The sequence below is a fragment of the Vanessa tameamea genome, chromosome 14 (genome assembly GCF_037043105.1).
Source record: "Vanessa tameamea isolate UH-Manoa-2023 chromosome 14, ilVanTame1 primary haplotype, whole genome shotgun sequence".
NCBI classification, from domain to species: Eukaryota; Metazoa; Arthropoda; class Insecta; order Lepidoptera; family Nymphalidae; genus Vanessa; species Vanessa tameamea.
In genome coordinates, this window is record NC_087322.1 from 9,461,825 (window position 1) to 9,488,014 (window position 26,190).

A 26,190-nucleotide genomic window follows, 5' to 3' on the forward strand; every position below is an offset into this window, starting at 1 on the left:
TAGGTAACACTTTCTAATTCTTATGAGAGTAAAAGATTATGCTGAGTTAAAGTAAAACAATTTATAGTAACGTAACTGATATAAAGGTTTCATTTTTATAACATAGTTGCACTTTTTATTTAATTTAGTAAATGATAGTTTTCTTTACAGCCTTATTATTAATATTTTGTTTCTGATGTAGTTGATAGTTTTAAAAACGTAACGATTTTTAAAAGTTGATTTTGTAGTCAGTTTATTTATTGTGACGATAAAAATCAATGGAATGTATTTAAATCTTAATATTATAATTAAAATATTCTATCATAGATAAAAAATAGTTAACTCTTGACGTCTCCATTACATTTCCTATCCAATAGGTGTAGCAGCGCCGTTTACTAGATACTGGTTGTCTGTCCGTCTGTCTTATCGCTCGAATCTTCAAACATACATCACAATGCCTACAAAAAGAGCTCCTTAAATCGTACCTATTAGTATGCAGTTTGTTTTCACGTATACAGCAAATAGAAAAAGCGATTGATCTGATTACGAATAATATAAACGAAATAACAAAACCAAATATTTGTAACTAATATAACCTCCTTTCTTTTAGAATCTGTTTGTTTTTTTTTTTATAAATTGCCAATTGCATCACGGTATTATCACATCGAACCGGAACAGCATATTGTATAGAAAACGATTCGGAACGGTTGGAATGATAGCAAACATTTTCACATTTTTTCATGTGTTAAATTAATATACATATATTTTGATCAACCTTAAAATAAATTATCTTGGGGAAATTTGAATGTATCGCAGATGAGTAAGCTTGGTGGGATATACATCCTTGTCTTTAACAAGAGCATTTGCTCATCTGTGAGACATCTTCAATCCCAAGTTTGTCATGTAAATGTAAAACTGTTGGGCTGAGGTCTCCTTTCCGTATGAAAAGGTTTGTAGCTTGTTCCGCCACGCTGTTCCAACACATCTAGAAGAATTTCGTTGAAATTGCAGGTTTCCTTATGATATTTCACAACCTAAAGTACGAGATGAACTACAAAGAAAAATAAAGCAGTTGAAAATTCAGTGTTGCTTGCTCGACTTTGAACACGAAATCATCGGTTAAGATGCACGTGTTTTAATCACTGGACCATCTCGGCTCTGATTTGAAACAACAGAGTTATATTCTATAGCCTTACAAAAGTGCCACTAAACTATCGCGTAGTTAAACGTAAGGTGGAGGAGATTGTCATAACTATAATATGAAACTGTATGAAATAATAAATAAATTACTTTTTTAATCTTATGTTAGAAAAAACTTAATAATAACAAATCAATGCTAGACTATATAGGTGTTTGTTGTATAATGTTTAAATAAAATAAAATAAAACTGTATTTCTTGTGTGTTCTATTTTGCTGTGTGTCATTGATGATTTGGCACAGTTGTTATGCATTTGGTTATGTACCCGTACATTAATTAGTCGACTAACATCAATAAATTTTATTGCTATGATTAATTTGAAGGGCGAGTGAGCCAGTGTATTTATAGGCAAGGAACATAACATGGTACATCTCATCGTGGGAAGTTTCATCGGATGGCCCAATCGCTACTCGACAGCTGTAAAATAACTTTACTTATATTTAATTTCTATTTTTTTTTATAGTATTGGCAGGTGGGCTTCGACTATACACATTTTCATCGTATTTTTTAAACATTTCTAACATCCATTCTTGAGAACTAAGATGCTATCTCTCTTGTAGCTGCAGTAACACTGGCTCAGTCACCCTTTAACCGGAACACAACATAAGTATAATATAAGTGGTGTGATGATGGTGACTACCCAGACGCGCTTGCACAGAGCCCTACCATTATGTTAGAAACGACACAGTAAATGACCTGATTTGATATACATTATAATATTGTGTAAGAAAAGTTTAAAACTATTGAGATACATAATATATAGTAGGATGACTCACATTCATCTATAACTCAACACAACGCCTTACTTAATACCTATTCGTCAATTCAGGGAAGCTCAGGCGCGAATCAATCGGGTCGTGGAGTTTGCGCGCACCTCTGTAGCTTCGCGGGTCGGGGGTCGCGACCTCCGACCCCATTGGGCGACCTTTGCCACGCCTACCGCCCTATAACCCTACTGAAAAGCTGAAAATTTACCTATAGCCATGTCTTGAAACATCACTTAAACTTTATACCGGTACCCTATTGGTACCAGAATATTTCAAATCCTAAACAGTCCTCAAAAATCTTTTATATTTCTTCCAAAAACAATGATTTTCAAAACTGTATCACTTTAAAAGAAAGTACAAACAAATTGAAACTTGCTTATGATTTTATTCGCTAGCTGTTAGCTAAGCTCGCTAATAGTCAACTGAAATATAATAATCCTTATATATTTTTTATTAATAATAAATTAAAATTATAAGAATCCGATACAATCGACGTTTAACGTCTACGTAGGATTTTGTGAAAATCGGCTCAAGCTTCAAACTTTACCTATTGACCATACAAACAAACTTTTGATTTTTAAAATTACTTACTTACACGAAGGAGAATTTTGTTTATATAGTAATAAATTAATGTAAGATGTAATAAAACCTCCTTGCAATAGAAAATATATATTTTATGGTATTTAAGCCGAATGATGAATTATGATGAATTAGTGAACCCAAACGGGCCTGCGCAAACCCCTAGCCAGGTTATTTGTCCAACTTTAGAATTGCAAATAAATTAACAAATCTTTACACCTAAGATTAATTACATCTGCACTCGTTCTGAGTATACTACAAGCCTCTATTATTGATAGCCCTACTTAGTTTTGTAAAATGACAATTCAAAAGTGCTTGTAAAAATCGCTAAAAGTTGAAGTATGTAGAAGCAGAAGTAAGTATTTGAGAGTTATTTCCAGTGGTAGTGCCCATTTACTCATATTTAACTATTTATAGACTCAATTTTAAACTTATTTTCAAACTCATTCCAGTCGCTGTTCTATTGCAGTGAATCGTAGAATTTGGATGTAGTATAACTTTATCTTACATATGCAGGATGCCTCTGGATCGTTATTTTTGTTTGCAAACGACACAAAATAAAAGTTATATTTGCCTGATTTGAAACTGCGACTTTCGCTCATTTCCACGATTACTAACTTTAAATGCGATCTATCAATATTCTCTATCAAGGTTACTGATTTTGCTTTAAATAGCAATATGCTGTTTTCTGCAAAACGATATAAGGACAATTCCGAAAAATATTATGTATTCTATTTCTTTGAGCCGAGATGGCCTAGTGGTTAGAATGAGTGCATCTTAACCGATGATTTCGGGTTAAAACTCAAGCAGGCACCACTTGTGTTTATAATTCATCTCTTTCTCGGCGGTGAAGGAAAACATCATGAGGAAACCTGCATGTGTTTAATTTCAACGAAATTCTGCCACATGTGTATTCTACCAACCCGCATTGGAGCAGCGTGGTGGAATATGCTCCAAACCTTGTCCTCAAAGGGAGAGGAGGCCTTAGCCCAGAAGTGGGAAATTTACAGGCTGCTAATGTAAAAAAAAGTTCTAATGTTTACATCTAAGGCTTTAAGAATTACCAGAAATATTCTGAAAGACCAATTTACGCCCAGTGTAATAATTACTCAATTTTTGGTTACGAGGACGTGAAGTGACGTTACGTTACGTCAAACCAGTGTGCGTGACCAACGGTTGAAGACTTTTGACCTGAACGGATTTTGATTCAGCACAGCTGCCTATCGTTGTTACAGTTTAACGGTGGAACGGTGACAGCACCACATTTTGTTACATTTTTTTTAATGTATATTTATTTAAATATGATTATTTACATTAAGGGCTTAATTATACACGAATTAAAATGATATATTATATTAATAGTTACTCTATAAATCGTGGAATGCAAGAATGCAAGCAGCATTTCCCCGTTAAATTGCAATTCCGATCTTCTAGGCAAAAAAATTAACCAGAGATCCTGTAACCAGCAAAGGTAATAGGGCGAGATGTTATACTTATATTTTAAAGGTTTTTTGCACTACTGCTCCAAAATATTAAGGTGTTTCGATTGCAAATGGGACAAAGACATTATTTGGAATAAGAGAAAATTATTTGGATCGTTTATTCGCTTCAGTTTTTTCCGAGGCGGCTCCGGCTCTTAACACTGTTTCACTATGAGATGGGGCAGTGTGTCAACGAAAGCATCGACCCAAAATTAGCGTGACTAAAATATGAAGCAATCACTTATTCGGAATGTAGATACCGAGAAAAATTGGCAAGTAACTCAGTAGCGTTCTAATAAATCAATTTATTATGACTATTAAGGAGTTAAGACTTTTGGATTATTTATACTGTGAGTTGGTTTTTCAGTCGTATTTCGTTCACTACCGAACACGCGTTGAATTATAAGGACATGGTTATATCAACATTCGTTACTTGGATTTGGGCTTACAGCTTTCATTTAATCAACTTGTTTTAGTCGCTGCACCATTACAACTTAAAAATATAATAATTGAATAATCTAAATATATATAATAATAATATAATTGAGTTAAATTTGTGTTTTCTTATTCAACTCAAACCAATTACACAAATATGTATTTCGTGGAGAAATAATATTCTTACCCGAACTTTTTGTAAATCGAGTTGATTTTCATCTAAGTTCCGTCGTAATCTGTTGTTATTAATAATTGAGAACAGTGACGGGAAAAGTTTGTAGGTAACCCACTGCTGGGCTAAGGTCTCTTCTCCCTTTGAGAAGAAGGAAGCTTCCAATTCGGGAATGTATAATATATACAGATTAGACATACAGATTTCCTTACGATGTTTCCTTCACCATCGAGCATGAGATGAATTATAAACCGAAATTAAGCACATTAAAATTCAGTGTTGTTTTTTGAACCCGCAATCATCGGTTACGATGCGCGCGTTCTAACCACTGGGCCATTTCAGCGCAAATAATTGCGTGTTTACACTTAAGTGGGTTCATATCGTCAACCGTGGCGCAGGTGGTGAATTTGCTGGCAGGTGGTCGGAAGTTGAGACATCGACTTACATATTATACTGATTTGTTTCTAAATATCGATAATATATCAGTATTATCGATATATTTTTTCTTAATTTGGCAATGATCATTGTATAAACAGCCATTGACATATATAGTAGGAAAATAGTGAGCTGTATTATTAAAAAAAAATACATGTGCTTTTCCTTGTTTCGTTATTAATTAATGTGTTTTTTTTTTTAATTTACGTTTCGACTAAATTGACTAAAAGGGTAATTATTATCTAATTATCTAATTTTATAGGTAACGTATTCTTTAAAAACTCCATTAGTATGTTTAAAATATTTTTTTTTCTTTATTAATAATGTTACAATTTTCCTCTTAAAATATTGAAGGAAAAATATGACTCCAAAAAAAAAAATTATATTTTAAAAATTTTACTGAAAAAGATTATTTGCGTCAACATATTATGATTACAGCATCCAGTACTGCGGTTACTTTCTATGTGCGTGTGTGTGGGAAAGCATTGCGTGCAACAGGTGCGCACGCAATCTCTGATTTGTACGCACGAGGCACGTGGGAACAAACGTGTTAGCGATACTCGAGGCAATTAATTAGTCTTACTTGTCTATAAAGTCGATGTAGCGATGGTGTGTAGTATCGATTAAAGTGAGAGTAAGTGAACGAAGAAAGTTATTTGCATCTGCGCACACATTTTTGTGCAAATTTCTATGTGCTACGCAGGTACAATGGCCACTGTAGCGGATTCGGTCAAATAAATATTATTATCATCATAAATACTTGATTGGTTGATGGCATTGAGTTATTTATGACTCAAATTTTCAATACGTTTTACGACCTCCTTTTTTATACCTTATAAAATACGATAAATATAAAATACGAGTTTTTGTAAATGAAAAAGGTTTTATTGCAAGATAATTCAATAAAATAAAACAAATGAATCCAGAAAGACATTTTTTATTCGTCAATTACGTTTTCTCATACAGTTCCGATCAAACACACCGACTCTATAATTACACCCTCTGTACAATTATTGCGAATAAATACATTCCTTCTCTTTTACATGTCGTAGATTTGGCAGGAGTTTTCACAATAGTGAAAGAGTAGAAAATATACATACAAATCATAATAAAAAGTTACGATAGATATTCAATGATAATTTATCTCTAGACAAAACGAATTTCAAATTTGGAATTCATTCTTAATTAATAAACGTATTACATGAAAGAGAGTTTATGCTCAATGAGGAAAACTGGTGTTAAAAAGAGAGGCATATATTGCTCTTATAAGTAATTTTTTATGTCACATGTCTAGAGATACAAATGCATTGGTTGGACTAAAAAAAACATATTCGTACGTTTCATTTTGCATAGTCGTTTATAATAAATATTCTGTATATTGAAATGTTATGAATTTTGCTTATACTTTTGTACGGCTTTAAATTATTTAAGAAAATAAAATAATATGTATAAAATAAATTGCCTTAGTTACTTATTCAATTCTTAGAGAACTGAGTTTGTAGAGCTCTGGATGATATTTTTTTTAAACGTAATCAATGCATTATTAACGATTATATTCGTATATAAATCCAATTGTCGAGGACTTTTGTTAATTTTTCTTCTTCTGTATTTATGTTTTCAAAAAAACAAAACAAAAAATATCTTATAACTGAAATATTCTATAGAATTATATATGTGTAATGACTATTTGTGTACGTTTTTATTTTTCTACATAGTAGTATTTTTTTGTAACAACAAATTCGTATCTCATCAGCGATTTTAAACGTGTACCAATGACACAATTCCGACAAGAACGATATTGAATACTATAATTATAATAATTAGAGTACATAAGCCTCAATATAGCTTGTCTATTTAAATAACTTGTGACATTTTACTTACAAGCTACGAATTTGTTGTAAGAGAAATGTTAAAAAATAAAAAAATCTGCCACTACAACTGACTTAGGATGTTTTTAATTAAACACATTCAAAATGTTTCGATATAAAGATATTTTCTTAATACGATATAAGAAACAATAAAACACTATGAAATCATATAAAACCTCTACACACAAATTAACATTATTATTGCTTACGAAAATCTTTTAAAAAAACGATACAATAAATGCTTTCTCGGAATTATACAAAGTTTGTACATTTTGACAGGTAAAAAAAAAAAAGTTACGTTTTTTAAAAGCACCAGTGAAAGAAAAATTTAAATCTTACATTATATTAAAAATTTACGATATTTTTATTTCATTATTGCTGCATTTTAGAACATCAAAAACAGATCAGTTCAAATAAAATCCGATAGTATTTTTATAGCACCTAAACAGAAATTCATTTATGACAGAACTTTGGGCTTGGAATATTTTATTGCATCAAAAATTCGCAATTTTAACGACTAAAACCGTCCGCCTACATATCCACGTACATCGGCCACTCAGTATTCTATTATTGCATTCTGCCAATCCAAGATTGCTAATATTTAAATTTCGCCTATATAAATTACTGCTTACGGAAGATATAGTCAATACAAAATCAATTCCAATTTAGGAATATCGCTTAAAGAGCTCTCTTATTGAACGTCGTAGAAAACATGCCTCTTTTACCTTATCACATTAAATATACATTTACAATATAATAAAAACATTTTATTTACAATATTAAATATTATCTCTAGTCTAAATATATTACAGAGGAACAAAATAACTTGAACTATGTCACTACTGACCCCAATATACCCTAAGAGTTCATTTTATGTTCGCTTGCGAACAAGACTCACTTCTAATGTTTAGGAGGTTGTCGATCATCATCGAGGTTTTTTGAGCGTTTTTTTGAGTTTCACAATTATTGCTTGCTTCGAAGACTTCGTGCTCTGCCGTCTTCGGCGGGTAGAACGCTGATATCGGATCGAATGATGGGCACGGATCGGCTCTCTCGCTGTCTCTGCTTCGCGATCCAAAATACTCTTCGGATGCTGTCTGTTCCGAGTCTTGGAACTCGCTGGATGACGTCACGGCGTCTTCGGGCGCTTCACGCTGGTACCTTTGGAAGTCGAAACGCTGGCTCGGCAGATATGGCGGAAAGCCGTAGGGCGTGGATCAGGCCGCCGCGAGCTGTCTCCACATTGTATGTCACATGGTCGCCATGTACGGCCACGAGAAGGAGCTCCCTGACAGCAGCATGTCCCTTATCAATGTCTCTATGGGGGTTTTACCCACTAATCTAACGAAGAACAGCTGCTCTATGACTTGCGAGCTCACGGTTCGTAACGAGGGCAGTCTCAGTAGGAGCTTGCCGAAACGCGTGGGCTGGTTGGGGTACTGACTCCGGCAGTACTCTTCAAGTGCGCACTGAGATTTTTCTTGCAGGCTTTCTATGTGTGGTACGTCTGATAGCCCGCAGGCATCTGCAAAGAAGACATACATACGTTAAAACATATAACTTGAAGACACAGTGATCGATTTAAAGTTAAAACGGTTCGTTATTTCCTACGAATATAATGATGAATATTAACGTCATATTCCCCCAATAGTAACTTTTATTTATGTAAATGTAAACGACATCGTCTTCAAAAACTCAGGTAGATAAAAGTAATATATACGCTACATTAAGCGCGGCGATGTTGCTTTGTTTCGTAATATTTAAGTTGTAAAAATCATGAGATGGTGTTTCGTTAGTTGAGATACACCTGGCCATTGTATTATTTGGTTGATGACCAATTAAAACGTAAGTGTCAAATAATTGTCCTAATAACATATTTTGTTGAAGTAACAGTTGACAACTTTCCCGTAAGTGACAATATTTTATTTAATGGCTGTTGGGTAAAGCAATGTTAGTTATAGTCGTAAAAGCAATTCTAAGACAGGATTAAAATGTTTCTTCGTTTATAAAACTAAATGTTTGCGTCCGAAATGAACTTTAAAAAAACGGTATTTGACGGTTTGAAAAAGATTTTTGCGTGATACAATGAACGTTAGTTTGAAAAATATTTTACATTGAAATCCTTCTAATATATTAAGCGTATTACGGTTCAACCAAAAGATAAAGCTACTTCAGACGCCAGTAATGTTTTCTTGTTAATTATAAAAAAGACATTACAATAAACATTTATTATAATGAATTATAAAAAAATATAGAATTACCTAACTAACTGCATCCTATTAAAAAACATATACGAGTATTCATATCTAATAAAATAAAACATTCATTTTTATTACATATTAAAATCACATATGTTGATTAATATATTTAATAATCATAAACCGTAAGTAATAACATATTATATTAAACATGTCACATTCATCAGATGTAAAAGAAATCTACGAAAAAGATCACAATTTTAATTCTTTCCTTCACGGTACTCGTTTCGTAATACGAAATAATCCTTTCCGTTATAGACCCCAGATATAAAAATGTCTTAGTATAATAGTTCGTGAACGGTCGCAGGCCGTCTTAATGCGATTAGGACCCCAGTACGTTTGCTGGAACATTAATATTTTTTATTGTTATACGGTGGCGAAATGACGCGGTAAACAAAACTGTCATTACGGTACCAGATGTAGGGCTGCCTTTGCTCGGGAAGGAAATTGAGATGAGGAATGTTTTTACGGTCATTATTCATACGAAAATGTTTTTTTTCTGTTTTAAGTTGTAAACGATATCTCCATCAAAGAGGTTTTTATTGTGTTTTTAAATAATTTAAGAATTCTCATTTATTATACTATGCTTTTTGGTTAGAATGTTTCTATATAGAATTTTTTTATCTGTTACGTTTTCTAATTATACCTAAACGTGACAGAAGTGAAAACTTATGATAGAATAGTTTCACCGTAACATTACACATTTTACGTTTCACAGAAACTCGAACTTAAAATTGTACCCTAATCGTGACCAAAAAGTTTCATTGGCTTAGTCGAATCAATATAAAATAGACAACGAAAAAATAACCTTCAAAATAAAAATCAATAATATGCGGATAACCGAATCAACCGATATTTAAATAGCTGTAAATACAACATAACAAACAAAGTAGGTAAAAAAAAACAAATCACCATACTATTCTTGACCCACTTGTGATAATAGGCATAATGAGAGTTATTCTCAATTTAACCGCTCATAAGATACGTGTCATAGTAATAAAGTGACCACTTAAAAAAATTGTAACTGACATGTGCGTGAGGTGTAATTAAAAATTAACCCACTTGGAGACGGGCTCAGGGATAGTCATTAGGTACTTATATTATGAAAAATTACTAGGAAGGTCTTTGAAGAGATATATATATATATATCAATATATAATTGCGTAAGTAACTCTGTCTATCTGTCTGTTACTTATTCACGGTTAAACAACTGAATCGAATTTGATGAAATTTGATACGAAGCGAATTTGAACTACAGGGAAGGACATTGACTACGCGTGTTATTCCTAACATATAAAATGCGAGCGAACCCGCGGACGACAACTTGTGTTTTATAAATTGACGTAATAATTCAGTACTGGGCTATTGGGCTATTGCCTTACCCCCATGTAAAGCTTTACGCTTAATTAGAGTAAAATATAAGAATATTTGTATTTCATTGGTAGTAAATTGTTATCTTTTTAAAGCAATACGTATTTCTTTGTAAGCGTAACTTTTGGCATTCAACTGGTAAATGTTGCCTCCTTCAATGGAGAAAATACGAAGGGCAAAGCATTACAGTGATCGCAAGTCAAATTGACATAATCTCCTATATTATATTCATGAAATGTTGTGTATGTTATCAGCAATTAAGTATTTTTTAAAGTTACTTGTTTTCTTTAACTCAAATAACGGGAGCTCTTGACTGCAAAATAATTAATAAACTATGCACCAGTGAATGTTCTACTGAGCGAAAGTTCTTTAGTTAGAGGGTAGGAAACAGTTCCATAATAAATTGATACTGCATATCAGAATATAATCAGAATCATTTAGATATCCCGTGTAACCGTTCGATACTCTTTTAATTATTTTGTTATGTTTTCATTGATTCACTATCATCATTGACTGTAACTGTTTAACATTGAATGTAAGCATTGACTGTAACTGTGCTAGTGGTTAAACTGAATAATGCAAACTTTGATAATTTTCAATCACTTAATAATTATTTACATGGCTTTAGGTCTTTCTGCAAGCTCGCCTGGGTTTGCACCACCCATTCATTAGATATTCTGCCATCAAATAGCAGTACTTAGTATTGTAGTGTTCCGGTTTGAGGGGTGAGTGAACCAGTGTAAGTACAGGCACAAGGGACATAACATCTTAACTCCCAAGGTTGGTGGCGCATTGGCGATGTAAGGAAGGCTTAATATTTCTTACAGTGTTAATGTCTATGGGCGGTGTGACCACTTACCATTGGGTGTTGCTATAAAATAAGTAATAACAAAATTCTTAAGAGGATTTAAATACATAAACTATTTAAAATTTCCTTATAAATCTAAGAGGCCAACTTGACATATATTTCTTGGGGCTTACAGTTCAGTCAGTTCTTTAGAAGTAAGAATAAAATTAATGTTTCACGATATGTACCAATGGTTGTTAGGTTTTTTTGGAAAAAATTATAAGGAAATTAATAAGGTTATGGTAACATATAATCGTTTAAATAGCATCGATGTTCGCAATCTATTTAATAGACCATTTTGCCTCTTCTATGATGGATCTTCAATAGCAACCATAAGTTCAACAAACTGTGGGTCCTTAAACATTTGAATGTAATCTTAATCTTTTCAAACTGTTGATATTTAATAGTGGTCTCAGCGACCCAGATCACCAGTAGCTAATGCCTATCAAATTTAATTCCTGGTCCACGCCTTCGACGGTGACGCAAGTACAATTCTATGCACTTATACTAATTGTCGCTGGAGCAGCTGTTTGTGATGAACGTAATTGATAAACTTTGAATCGGTCTATGTATTACTTGCTAGCCTATATACTATATAAACTGTTATTTAAATATATTTTTAAACGTTTAGGTATGTTTTGTTTTTGTTTATAATTTAATTGAAATCTTGCAAGAACAAAACGTTTATTTTAGTCTGTTGTAATACGTAAGTTACTGTTAATACGTATACAACAGTAATTATAATACGTATATTTTAAAAGTCATTTAGGCTAGTTATCTATGTACTAAAGTGTGTATATTTCAAAAAAAGCAAACTTAAGGCAATATTATTGTTGTATTATATTATGAATATTGTTGTATTGATGTAAGGGCGCGTAACTCATTGAAATTACTTTATGACATGAAATAAATTCAATATGACTAATGTAAATATATAATGATAGCTCATAAAGTATGCCGATGTTGTTTTATCAAATTTTCATACGTTTAGGTATTTTTTATAAACTTATTGTTAATTTAATCAAATTCGTTGCAAGAACAAAACGTTCAAAACGAAATAGTTACTATGGGAAATTATTTAATGCATTTCAGACTATTTTATTTTAATAAATTGCAATTATTTCACGATGATAGAAACACTGTCTTTCCGAAACTTGGTAAGGTTAATTTAGTTGTACAATTAAAAAAAAATAATTAAAAAACGAACAACGAATAGAATGTTACTTTTAAAATAAATTTGTATAAAAAGCAATGTGTCTTGTTAAACTATTAACCTTAAAGCACTGAAATCGAAAGGTGCCCAACAAACATCCGAGCTGATCTTTGGTCCAATATCACGTTTAGATCGTCCAATAGTAATTAACCCTGCGCCCGTCGACGTAACAATGTAATATACTTTAATTGATACGACCCCGGTCTGAATGACCAGTAAAGAATAAGATGAGCTTAATGAATCGTAGTAATTGTGTGTTTAATGCACTCTTGTACCCGAGTTTCATTATTCGATAAAACGTAATAGATGCTGTAATAATATTACTTGTATACGCATACATTTTTCTGTATTTTTTTTATTAACAGCTGTCACTTGCAAACATATTTTATTTGGAATAGGTAGGCAGATAGTAAGTGGGCACCACCGTCCATAGACATTGTAAGAAATACGTTCCATCATGTTATGTCCCCTGTGCTTGTTACACTGGCTCACACAGCCATTAAATAGGAACACAATAATACTAAGTATTATTATACTGCTTAGTGTTAGAATATATTATGACAAGTGGGTGGCTCGCATGAAGCTCTACTACTAAGTTATAATACTTTTTTTAAATTACAAAATATTAATAATGAAATATGAACCCGTGATTCAGAGGTTGGAACAACATTTAGTGGCTCAAATAGTATTGATGGTGATGTCAACAGATTTGACCCGCTAAATCAATGTCCCATCTGCCGCAATGAAGGACCGCGCGCGCCGGCGCCACTGAGACGCTCGTCCGTTACGAATTTTATTAATAATTTCAAATTTAGAATTGATTTATATAATATATTTTAACATTTATAGACCATAAAAATATTTAAATTTTAATTTGAAATAGAATCTATGTTTTATATTAACATCGAATATAAATTGTTAATAATCGTATTTAAGGATTATATAGTAAATAGTTTCGCTATGGCTTCGTATGAGTACAATTTATACGGTACGGGTGTACCCTATACCGCTAAGGAATAATGTAGATTTACAATTGAAAATAATTTAGAAATGGATCATTATTTACGGGATTATCCCCTTAATACAAGCAAATATATTTTTAAACAAATATTGGTCGAGAATTGTATAAAGTAAAGTATTAAAAAATATCAATTAAATATGCGCGATTTGATCTATTCATGTTTTTTTTTTCTTTTGGCACATAACATTCTCAGAATAGTTTTTATTATGAACAGGGACATCATAAATTGAGTCTGCTCATTATTACGCTTTATTTGAAATTAGTAATTTTTTGATAATACGTAATCGTTTTCTGAGAAATTGAAACTTACGAATTTATTAAAAGTTAGACTTCTAAAAATTGGTCCTAGTACATACATTTATAAGAATAAAAACAACGCGTGTTTAATAATGTATTAATCTCAATCAAATTGTCACGTACGAACATTAAAAAATTATAATTCATTATTTTAATCAAAATCAATAAAATAGATTTTTTGTAATTGAGCACGCATGACGTATTCTATTATGAACTATTAAGCGATATTTACTGAATAGTAAAGGGTGATCGAGCGTGTTAGTTCGACTGCCCGCATTCATTCATTCATTCGTTCGCGCCATATTTATCTTTTATAAAAATAAAATAATTGCCGCTTATTAAACGCGTCATGCGGGTGTTAATAAAGCTTTACATATTTTGATAAAGGGTTTTATTCTGAATTTATCTACTTTCTGAAGAAGTATCAGATTCAATCAAATTATAATTCAATAGAATTATATTGATTGAACAATAACCTTTTTTTGGATAATTTGTGAGAATTATCCAAAAAATATCATAGAAAAACATACAAAATATTACCATTATTTATATCTTTAAAAATTAAAAGATTTAATTGTATACAACCATGGTATTTTTTGGATACAGATTATAAATCAGATTGAATAATAAAGCCAACAGATAACAAATAGCGCAAAGAGCATGATGTAGGCGTGCTCAGCAGATGTTTGCATAGACGGGATCATCTAAGACTCAAAGAATGAGCATTATCGAACAATGGACCGGACATAATAGTTCTCTTTTCGACCGAATCTTATTATAACTGACGCGTACAGGAGTATCGGCGGAAAAATAAGCATGATGTATAGGTTGCTCGTAATATTAAAAAAAAAATTAAAATACACTTCTTTCAAAAAATTGCCTGAATTAGAATTGTCTATCAATAAAGTTAAGATGTGGAATTGAACACAATGCAAAAGGAATTATAAGTAAACCCCCCCATTTCCCCTTTTTTTAAATACTTTGAAGAATATCATAACCAATCATAATTATCAGAATTACGATTAATCGAAAACTACCTTAATCTTAGCTTAAAACAATATAAAACAAAACTTGCTGTATCCTCAAAATTGTTTATATATTGATAGCAAGGAGTCGATATTCGAGGGAGCATCCTGTACCCGCTTCCATCTTCAACAATGGCGCCTTTACAATCGTAAAATAATCTCGTAAGGAGATCGGAATAGCGAAACAAATTTAGCACCCACAATAGCCCGGTGTTTGTCACGTTGATTTCTATCACACCCTTCCCTTATCGTGATCTGAGGTGTTTATTTACGTTAATAATGTAGAACAAACTTCGTTTTATTAGTAAGGTTTCGCAATTTGTGCTAATGTTACACAAAACTCTATGGTTTATGGTATGAAGTAAATTAGATAAAGGGTTGATCATTGTATTGCGGTTTATTTTAAACGAAATAGTGGCCCAATAAAGCATATTATACACGAGCTATATGACTATTTTGTAAATATTTTCTTTAATCAATAATTATATTTCAAAATATATTAAAAATATATCTTCTTTGACATATCCATATTACTGTTAATAATGAAGATAATTATATAAGTTAATAAACACGTATAAATTATCTATGTATTCTTGAAGTATTCCAAAATAGATAATTTCGTTTTAAATTATTTCAACTTAACTAACCCATTTTCCTAAGGCGTATAAGTATGTTGTAAGACGTGAATTAATATTATATCTTTTATTGTAAACTTAAAATAGATGCTTTGATTAAAACAACATGTTAGTAACATAGATAGACGACATTTTACAAAATAATAAATGTACTGACTAGGCATAAACAACATTAACATAAATAATTTTAATCAAAACGTCCAAATAACGGTGACAATATTGAAAAGTAATAAATATCTTAGATACCGACAATGAATCAATAGACACAAATTGAACGTTGTAAACACGTGTCCCAAAAAAATAAAATAAAAAAAAAAGTTGATCGAAAACGTCAATTTGACAGTTTTAGAAATAGACAAGTCGCATCAAAAGAATAAGGTCGAATATTGTATGAACGTTTTGACAATTCATAGAATTCTATACTAATGGCTCGAAATAGCATTAAATGGCGCGAAAAGAGAAAAAAGGTTGCGTTCGTATTGTGTGTCGAAATTTTTAAATAAACACCTTTTGAGTGGGCGGGCGAGCGAGTATTTGTAAATATGTTTTGTTGTATTATAAGTTTTTTTCATCATTCTGGACGCAGGACTTTTGATGAGATTTGACTCGTGCGATTTGGCTCATTGAAATAATCTGTCTTATATTTTTAAAACGTTAATAATAGTATCTTAAGAAACCGTTTTTACTTTTTGTTAAGAAAATCAAAGCTTTTATTAAGACACAGTATGCGATAATAAAAATACCTGGATTAAAATATGTTATAAAACTAGTCGGTATTTGTTTTATCTGTAGTTATAAGTTGATTTAAGCGTGGAACGCGAAAGCGAAAAGGCGCGAAAGCTGTAAAGACGCGTCCACAATGCGAGGCAGGCTATCTCGCGATCGCTGTGACATAAACAACACCGCGGGTGGCGCTACTTTACGACATAACAATACTTTCACGGCTACTGGTAGCTATGTTAATTATTTCATTATTGTAAAGTACTTGTGGAAAGAGAAATTACTGTCTAGTTTATTCATAAAAATCTTAGTGAAAAGTGCGTTTTATTTGAAAACGGTTTCATATTATATGCTTTTTTCATAATAATGTTTTTATTATACAAGAAGTAAATATTATAATAAAATAAAATCGTTAATGCAGCATGTAAAAATAAATAAGTACAAAATTGTACTTGTTGATTATTACTGTCTGAAATATGATTTTAACGAAAACCAATTAAGAACATTTCCAGTTCGTTCAGACACAGTTAACATAAAAGAACAATGCGGTTTACAAAGTCGTCAACTGGGTCAAAGTGTCACAAGAGCGATGTCGGTGTCAGCGGCGGTTGTCAGTTTCAGAATGTCAGAGTGTCACTGATAGTCCGAGTTCAGGCATAAAGCGGCTGTGCAATCAGATCGGAGCGCGGTCACGTGTGTTCCCGGCTTATTATGTGTCATTTGTAAATGGTAACACATCTGTGAAAATTTTTACTTTAAATATTTTTTTTATTGTTATATTAATTCATACGTGATATTGCTTTTGATTCATAACTTTCTGAATCTCTTAATATTTATTTAATAAATATTACCGATCAATCTTTTCTTGTTAAATGGGTATTATTTTGTTTTTAAATTCAATACGTAGAACACTTAAGTATGGTCGAAGATATTTCTTTAAATACAGCCATTAGCTTGGGGACTAAACAATCTAGAATCATACTTTAGTCCGACGCTTAAATTACAAGAGTAATCGAGGAATTCACACGATGGCAACCACAAAGTATGGTATAATCGGCTCTCAGCACAGCGGTTGGAACTATCGAATTCTCATAAACAAAACGCGCCTTAACTAACTATCGCTGGCCATTCTTTACTCTCGTACTATGTGACTTTGCGTCGACGTACAGAGTACTATTTTTAACACCCCATAATCTTATTACCCTTAATATAAAGCTGATATTGCAATAAAAATATATGTTAAGGATTTTCCGCACTGTATTCACTGATAGCACTAATGACGTCGTAAACTCGATTGCGAGAAAGAGATAGAAAGAATAGTGATACCAGGTTCGCAACGCGGAAGAATTAGCCTGGACTAACGATGGAGTAAATCACTACTCGGGACTTCTCAACTCTTTAGTGCACGGATAAAATTTATATTATATTTATATGGGAGAGATATTCGTTAGGCGTTATTGATTCCTGCTTCGATGTTAAGACTTGAAGATGTACAATTTTATTTATCCTGAATTGTAATATAACTTAAATATCGTAACAGCAACTACCCTGTGCTTGAATTATATTACGAATATAACTGACTTCATATAGATGCAATACTTTTATATAATCAATTCAAATACTTGTCGAGGAAAACTTATTTTTTTCTAACAAAATCCAGACAAAACATCACGTTGGATTTAAAAGATAAGCTTGACTTATCTGACATGATTGTGATAATCAATCATGGACTATATTTTTAGTTTTAATTAGCTGAACTTGAGGCTTTACCCGAGCGAAATTTATAAAACACAAACTTCCAATCCCCGTTTTATCTTCATAGGGGTGGAGTTTCGTTAAATCTTAGCGGATGTCTACACCCTAGATTTCAAGTAGGTGTTGTAGTTTCTGAGATTTGTTCTTTCTGATTAATCAGTGAGTGGTATTTCCCTTTTACATATATAGATTTATATATCCGTTAAAAAAATAGAGAGAGATAGAAAACAGATTTTATTTTTAGTTTTTTCTTCTTTTTATTAAATATCCTTTAATTATTCCCCTTCGCTCAGATGGGCAGGTTTCATTTGAATAACAAAGAGCTGACCGCGGATGTGGCGGAAAAACGAAAGATTGACACATGTACACATCCATACAATTGTTTACACCGAAGGTTCAAAAACATTTTCCACCTTATAGAGTATTAAATAGGGCACATAATGCAATGTTAAAAGCGTATTGCACTCGGGTAGATTGGATAAGTGTTAAGGTTATAGGATTTTGATTATACGTGCAGCATTTTTATAAATAGCGACTTTTATGAAGGGAATTTATCTCGTTAGTGTAATATTTAAGAGTAGGGTTTACAATAAACTTATTAATAATTCGATAAGACTTATCGATAGTTGTATACAGTCGATGAAATCTAACTCGCAATTATATCTTAATTTAAAAAAAAAAAGCAACAAATACATAAAACGTACTTCTCGCCCTAGTTTTAATCGCACTATCATATACGCCTCTAGCAGTTTTTTGATGAATGAACATATCACAGAGAAGAGCATTGAGCGATGGGTGAGAGCGATACAAAGATCTTTGCACTTTGACATTTCGCGATTTAATCACGTACGAGAGCGTTGTAGAGGGCGGTAGTGGCTCAGTGCGTGCTTGACACCGATGATACCTCTTGACAAAGTCACTTCGACGGATAACAGCGGCCCCGATTATTGTCACGTGCTGTTTAATCGTTTAAAAAAGGTTCTAGAACGCGGAAAATGAGCTGCCATTTTGGGTCAACGGTTTTCTCCTTGAACTGTTATTAAAAAGTAAATTAAAAAGTGCCGATATCGGCTTAACGCAAAAGCGGTTATTTTCACAACATTCTTTAGCTTTGTGATGATTTATTTTCTTTACAAAATTTCAGTTACCAATTTCTACATTTATTTATATATTTATTTATGTATTATGATAATGAAATTATAAAGTCGAAGAACCTTATAAAATTAACAATCCGCCGGAGTTGACAATAAATAACCATAAAAGTGTATTTATTTCCATAACTGTCGCCGCTTCTAATACGATACTTTGAAATGGGCTGTTCAGTCAACATGGGCACCATAGAAATAAATAAGGCCCATGTGAAACTATATTACAGTATAAATTTATGCCCGATCTTAACTTATTCCAACGAAAGGTTCTAAATATACGATTATGATAAGGTTCTAACGATACGAGTATGTATGTGTTTCGTTGCAGTATTGCTATAATTTACTGACAAATAATATCACAAACATATGTACTTTTGTATGTTTATATTTTTATAAAAAAATTAAGTATCTAGATCGATCATCTTTAAATTTTTCATATGACAAGGTTCTACGGGTAGTTACTTTGTACTTTGGCAGTAGGCATTACAGTCGCGTACAGTCTCGTTTGTACTGTAATGGACATGACTCTAAACTTAGTTTTTAGATGAACATGACTGTACACGGAACGGGAGGACGGCTGTCCGAGTTTGAAACTAATGTTCAACGCAGGGATGTCGATATGCATTTTTATACCTACGATAAAGCTTGTAAAAAATAAGGGATCCCTTTTTTAAAACGAGACTAAAATTAATAAAAAAATATTTTTTATATTCACTTATCGTAAAATACTACAAATACAATTATATTGTATGTCAAATAAACAACACTAGTTTGTGTAATTTCGATGATAGTAATAATCAGTCAATTTTGTTATTTAGATAAAATTTTATCTAAACTTTATTTTTAGTACAATTAAAAAAAATAATAAAAAAGTCAACATCGACCAACCCTAAGCCTGGGGTGAAATAAAGCCCGCCTACACGACGAATGGAGTGAAAAAATTCCAGTTCAAAAAGCCACGGTACACGATCGCTCGCAAAAAGTCCACCCATTGTCGTGTCTGATATATGTATGGTTTCCACAGACTATAAAGGGTTTTGTTTTCTTTTACACGGCTGTTTGTTATGACCTAGGCTGGTATTGTCTATGTTGTGCTTCTGGTCAAAGCGCATACGTAGTAAGTTTTTATTTATATTTTCATCGTGATAATTGTCACATAAAATAGTCATCTCATATCCATCTGCTTATTTTTTTAATAGTCCTTAACGGTTTAAGGATCACATTAATTCAGCCAAAGTCAACAAATTATTGTGGATTTTTTTATTACAAAATGTAATATATCACAACATATAATTATTCGTACTCGGCACTAACTAATGTTTCTTGTTACTCGAACCATTGATAATAATCGATGGATTGTTTAGAGCGAGGGATGACACAATTGTACAAGAGGACGGTAAAAATCTCACTCTTTTGTTAGGCGCGTGTCGAAACACGACACGGCCTTAATTATATGAACCCCATTTTATTCACCAATTGCGTTATAAAAGATCATATGTGGATTTTATTATTGTATTAACCACAATAGTACGTTCAAAAACGCAGCGAGAAGTATTTATTCGAAATATTTTTATTAATCTTATCAATGTTTATGAATTTCCAGACTTTATTTTGTTTGATCATTTAAAAATTTATGTAGCTAACCGAGGTGCAGAGATCATGAATGATGTTGAAATATGAAAGAAATTTAAGCGTAACGCGGATTATAGGAAAATCAAACTGGTTTTCCCTCAACGCGAGAACATAAAAATAATTTCAAAAGAAGTTTCAAGATTTAATTACATTTATAAAGCAATACCTACTTAGAACATACCATTTTCACTTATTGCAAAACGCAGCTGTAATCAATGTATAATAATTACTTAAAAGGACTCACTTTTTAAAGTAACAAGTAAGAAAATGTAATGGCTGTCCTTAATAATTTTCATCATATTTTAAATTAGTTTAAAAAATCAAAGTTCAAAATCTGATATTAATAAAATGCCAAGCGTAACTAACTTAGCATAAAGCCCGGTAATAGACCCGCAATACCGTGAAAACCGAAAAAAAAAAACAAAATGGCGTCGCCCCTCAGCGGCATTACACCAGCAGTCAGCACTTTCGCAAGTACGGTGGAAACCTAATTTGACGGACCGATTAACACGGTAAAAGGACGCGATTGATTCTCCGTTTTTCCTTTTATTTTCAAAATATACTTATTATTAAATATATGATTTTTATTTACAAATAAACGTGCGTAAAATCAAATGTGTTTAACAAAGAAAATAAATTCGCAGTTTGATGTATGCTGCTTCTTAAAATATTCGTATATTATTGGTTTTCATATAGAGTTGAATTTCTGATTCGCTATCAGATTATGCCTAGATGCTATCACAAGATACCTACATAATATGTGAGATGTCATTTTGTATCTCCATGTGCTTATTGCTGTTAAGAACATGTTTTTTAGGTCACCTTCGAGATTTATCAAAGAATGCTCGAAAATATACGAGAGGACGCAAGGTTTTCATGTTCCCATTGCTGAGTCGATGAAATCACATCTCTAGCAATGTTCGGCTCCAGAACTGTTTATACATGTTATACATTTGAAACCGTATGTATATATCACCGTAAAATTATAAATCTCGTTACTAACTGACGAAAGATTGTGAACGGATAATTGTTACAAACCTTTCGGTGAGTTTAGGTTAATGTTTTTATGATTAAACTAAAATTCCCTTCAATAGATCATATGTATTATATTGTAAGCAATATGTTTAGGTTCACAATCTTACGACTACGTAAGGATTCGACGGATAATATAATGTATTTACAATTTTACGATGTCCTATATAAATAAAAAAAAAAAAATACACCCAGTCACCTATATAAGAAGTCCCAGTATTTTTATATGTGTCAGATTATTTTATTTTTAATTCTCTTAAACTAATACCCTTCGTACCGTCGCGTACAGGAGACGCAATTCACGCTCAACATGCTCTTGTCCAGTCGTGCTCAGTGCGGCCATTGTGCTCAATTCGGGCTCAAGTTAATTGTTTTTAATTCGCCAGTACTGTATTGTAACTCTTTAATTACGCCCACGGCGCCCGCTAATGGCATCGTGAGTGTATGCGCGGATCACGAACGTCCTTTTGTTTGGTACATTCCCGCGCTCATGTAGGATAGCTGATCTGTTCAAGAAATCTATTGTCTATGGACGAGCTATAAAAGGGTATTTAAGGTCTGTTTCTCGGTGAGATGAGCTTTACAGACCTTACAATTAGGAACAGGAGTTGTAGAACTTTATGGGAAAACTTTATTGACATAATATTTAAATGATTTAATGTGTACAGTTTATTCAATAGATTTTATGGGACTTTCGTAGGTCTATTCCTCTCTTTAAAATTATTTTTTTGTTAAACTGTAACAATTTAGTAAATTACAATCAAAATTCCTCTTTAATATTCTGCACATGTACGGCTGGAGCTCTTTAAAATGAGACCATAACCGATTTTTTATGTGCAACTATCGTCCCATAATCACTGAGACAAAAATCAGCTTAATATATATATTTATTTATTATAAATGTTCCGTAAAATAAACAAAATTACAGTAGTGTCTCTCATATTGATTATTATTTGTGCCCGATGAGGTAAGTTTTACGTTCGTGATTGTACATAAGGAATACCGGCGACGCGGGCGCGGTGTGTCGCCCTCATTTGGTTAATTCAGCCGGTAGAGATCCACAATTAAACGGACACAAAAGAAAAACTTCGACCGAACGGGAAATCACGACTCGGAGAAATTAACGATTCGAACAACTTTTTAATGAGCTTTTTAACGAAATTGTCCCTTGTACTTATTCGCAGTATCGTTGGGAATACGCACTTCGATGGCGTGATTATTCTACATTCTGCTTTGTATTACGTTATCTTGGATTTTACAACTTAATGTGACGCATTCGTTAACTACTTAGACTGACTATACTTACGTAGATACGTCACTATCAATCTGATTAAAATTATGTAGAGTAGGTATAATTAGAAACTTAACTATTTCTTTATAGGATGGCGGACGAGCAAATGGGCCACCTGAGTTAAGTGGTCACCACCACCCATAGACAATGGCTCTGTAAGAAATATTAACCATTCCTTACACGGCAAATGCACCACCGACTTTGGGAACTTTTGTTATTATGTCCCTCGTGCTTGTAATTCCACTGGCTCACTCACCCTTCAAACCGGAACACAAGAAAACTGAGTACTGTTTGCTGAGTTGGTGGTCCCTATCCAGGCAGGTTCGCTCAAAGCCCTGTCTATAGACTATCTATCTATATATAATTATAATACGTTATTAATAGTTTTATAATACATAAGTATATGTCGTATTCTTATTTCGTGCTACTCTAATGCAGATTGGCGTATCGAATTTTTGTTCTCTGTACATAAGTTGTTACTCGATTGGTTGTTTTTTTTTAAATTATTATAATAAAAAAGAAAAGCATGTCCTACGATATTTATGGAGGACTACAACCAATGTCAACTGAATCTGTTTGAAAAAAAACTATTTTTTTTAAATTCAATTACCGTATAACCGTTCAATGTTTTGCAGTCCTCGGTAACGGTTTGTTACTCTAATCTGCGATTACCTAAACAACAAACCGTAGATAAACCAGCACGTAACCCTAATCTACTAAGTGCGGGGTGTTCGGTCCCCTCGACCGCGGTCGCAATCTCTGAATGGCCACGACTCTTACCACGAAAACAATGTTATAATTGATTTAATCAGTTCTTATTTAACCTTTATTTTTCATAACTGCCTCTGGTGATAACCATAAAACATATATAATACATAGTAATATTAAAACATAGAACCGTAAGAATTCTATGTTTTAATCTTTTTAATAATTAAATTTCTGACTAGTGTATTTTTAAATAAAATTATGAAAATGCATATATTTGAGAAAAAATAAACTTTAAAATAATTATCGATATATTGAACGATAAAACTTTTTAAATTAAAATTTAATTTATAAATAAAATAAAAAGCTAGGTGATAAGTAGTAAATTACAATAATACACATATATAATTTCAACCAAAAATGACTTATATATAATGACAGAAGTCGCAATCCCAATCCCTTTTTATCGTGCACGCATTTTTTGCATCTCCCTAAGGGCTTCATATAATCGTATCTGCACACGTCACTGGAACGAAGCGTCGAGTTGACACCCTGTACTGTAACCGTTAATCGATGTGTGAAAATTAAATTTTGCAATTTAATTCACCTTTTTTATAAGGTTCGAAAGTATTGTACAGTTTTAGAAAAAAAAAAAATCAACTGATTAATATTTTATATATTTGTAGTTGATTTAAATTTTGGATCATTGACATGATTTTGTTTAAAAAAAATCACGATACACCAGTCAATAAAATAAAAAATATTATTTTGAACTGGCAACGTTGGGATGAAAAAAGCAATTATACATTTTACGCTTACAATAAAATACATCTAGGGTATAAAGTAATATATAACCACAACAAAACCACGAAACTAATAATTAGTAACCTTACACTAACCACGCGTTACGACATTTTTAAACAACATTATTCGGTTTTGAATTTTCGACTTGCAATATAATTATTGTCATAATCGTATAATTTTCGTTAACGCCTCTTGTAATCGAGATGAATAGAAGTTAATATAGTTATGTTGAAATAATTGTTACGGCTTACGTTTAGAATTTGAGTTCATTGTTTAATGACATTTGCTATTGTACCTACTATGTGGAGACAAATATTGTCACAGAATAAAAATCTTTCATTTACTAAAAATATATTATTGTTTTATTCACTGTAATATTGTTAACTTAGTCAATTGAATATTTACTCAAGGTATATATTTTTATTCGATTATTATACAAATTTGTTAATACTATTTTGATTTGCAAGTTAAAAGAGATTAAATTTAACGAAGAGCTATCGGTTCGAAATTTAAAATGATATTGACAATCAACTTTATATATCTACGATACCATCTCCAATTCCACGGTTTTCACCATCTAGGTACAAAATATTGTATCTTGCTTTATTAATTATTTTTTACCATAAAGTTATTATTACAGTAAATTGTGAAGTGTCAACTGTATCAACTTTTTTAAATATAGAACCTAATACGAAAGGATATATTTATATGTATTACTTATTTTGCTTCGTGAAATGTAATTGGCAATTGATTAACAATTTAATTTAGATTTTTAAATGTAAATTTCAAAAATAGAATATTTAAATGATATAGTCCCAAAATGTGCCTTTGCTGAGCATAGTTGAATTATACAAATATAAAAAAGTTCGTATATGTTGTGAAATTCGTTCGAAATGTCAAATTGTTGAACGTGACAAGTGACAACGAAATTAATTCCTTGTATCAGTGCGCTGAATATTCATGTGGTCACAGCTCGTTAGGTCGTTGGTCAGTATCAACAAGAGGGTTGCTGAATGCTATATCAATACGTCATATGCATATGAAAATTTAGACTTGGTCATGGAAACAGATGGACTCTGTTGATATTCGGTCCGTGTATTTGTTATCTAGAATAACATTATAGTGTTCTAGGAATTAATATTTAGTATTACCAGTTTCTGTCTCAAGAATTAAAATCAACAATATTGAAGTGCAAACATGCTTGATTAGATTTATTATTAATCTGGTGATCTGAAGTAATAATGAACTATGAAAGAATTAGTTTAGTTGGACATACGGAGTGCTTCCATAATCATACAACGTAAATATGTTTTTATTTTAATTTAAATATACTAAAAAACTATAACGTTGCCGCTGTGGAAGAATCTGAAGCAAAAAAAAGATCTAAATATTCGTGTCTTATGTCAAATTACTTTTTTGTCCCATTTGCTGTCGAAACACTTGGCCCTTGGAGTAGTGGTGCAAAAAGCTTCATCATAAGTATATAAACCTCGCCTTATTGCCTCCACTGGTGACATGAGGG

At 32.1% G+C, this 26,190-nt stretch overlaps 1 protein-coding gene across 1 annotated transcript in view; it reads right to left on the reverse strand.

Annotated features, from left to right (window-relative positions):
• Positions 1-5,967: 5,967 nt before the first annotated feature.
• LOC113398604 (steroid receptor seven-up, isoforms B/C) overlaps positions 5,968-26,190 on the reverse strand; it is an 82,497-nt gene continuing 62,274 nt past the window's right edge. The window contains exon 4 of the mRNA XM_064216891.1: positions 5,968-8,439. Within this exon, the coding sequence (XP_064072961.1) occupies positions 8,165-8,439 (275 nt within the window). The 3' untranslated portion in view covers positions 5,968-8,164. The remainder of the gene's footprint in view (positions 8,440-26,190) is intronic.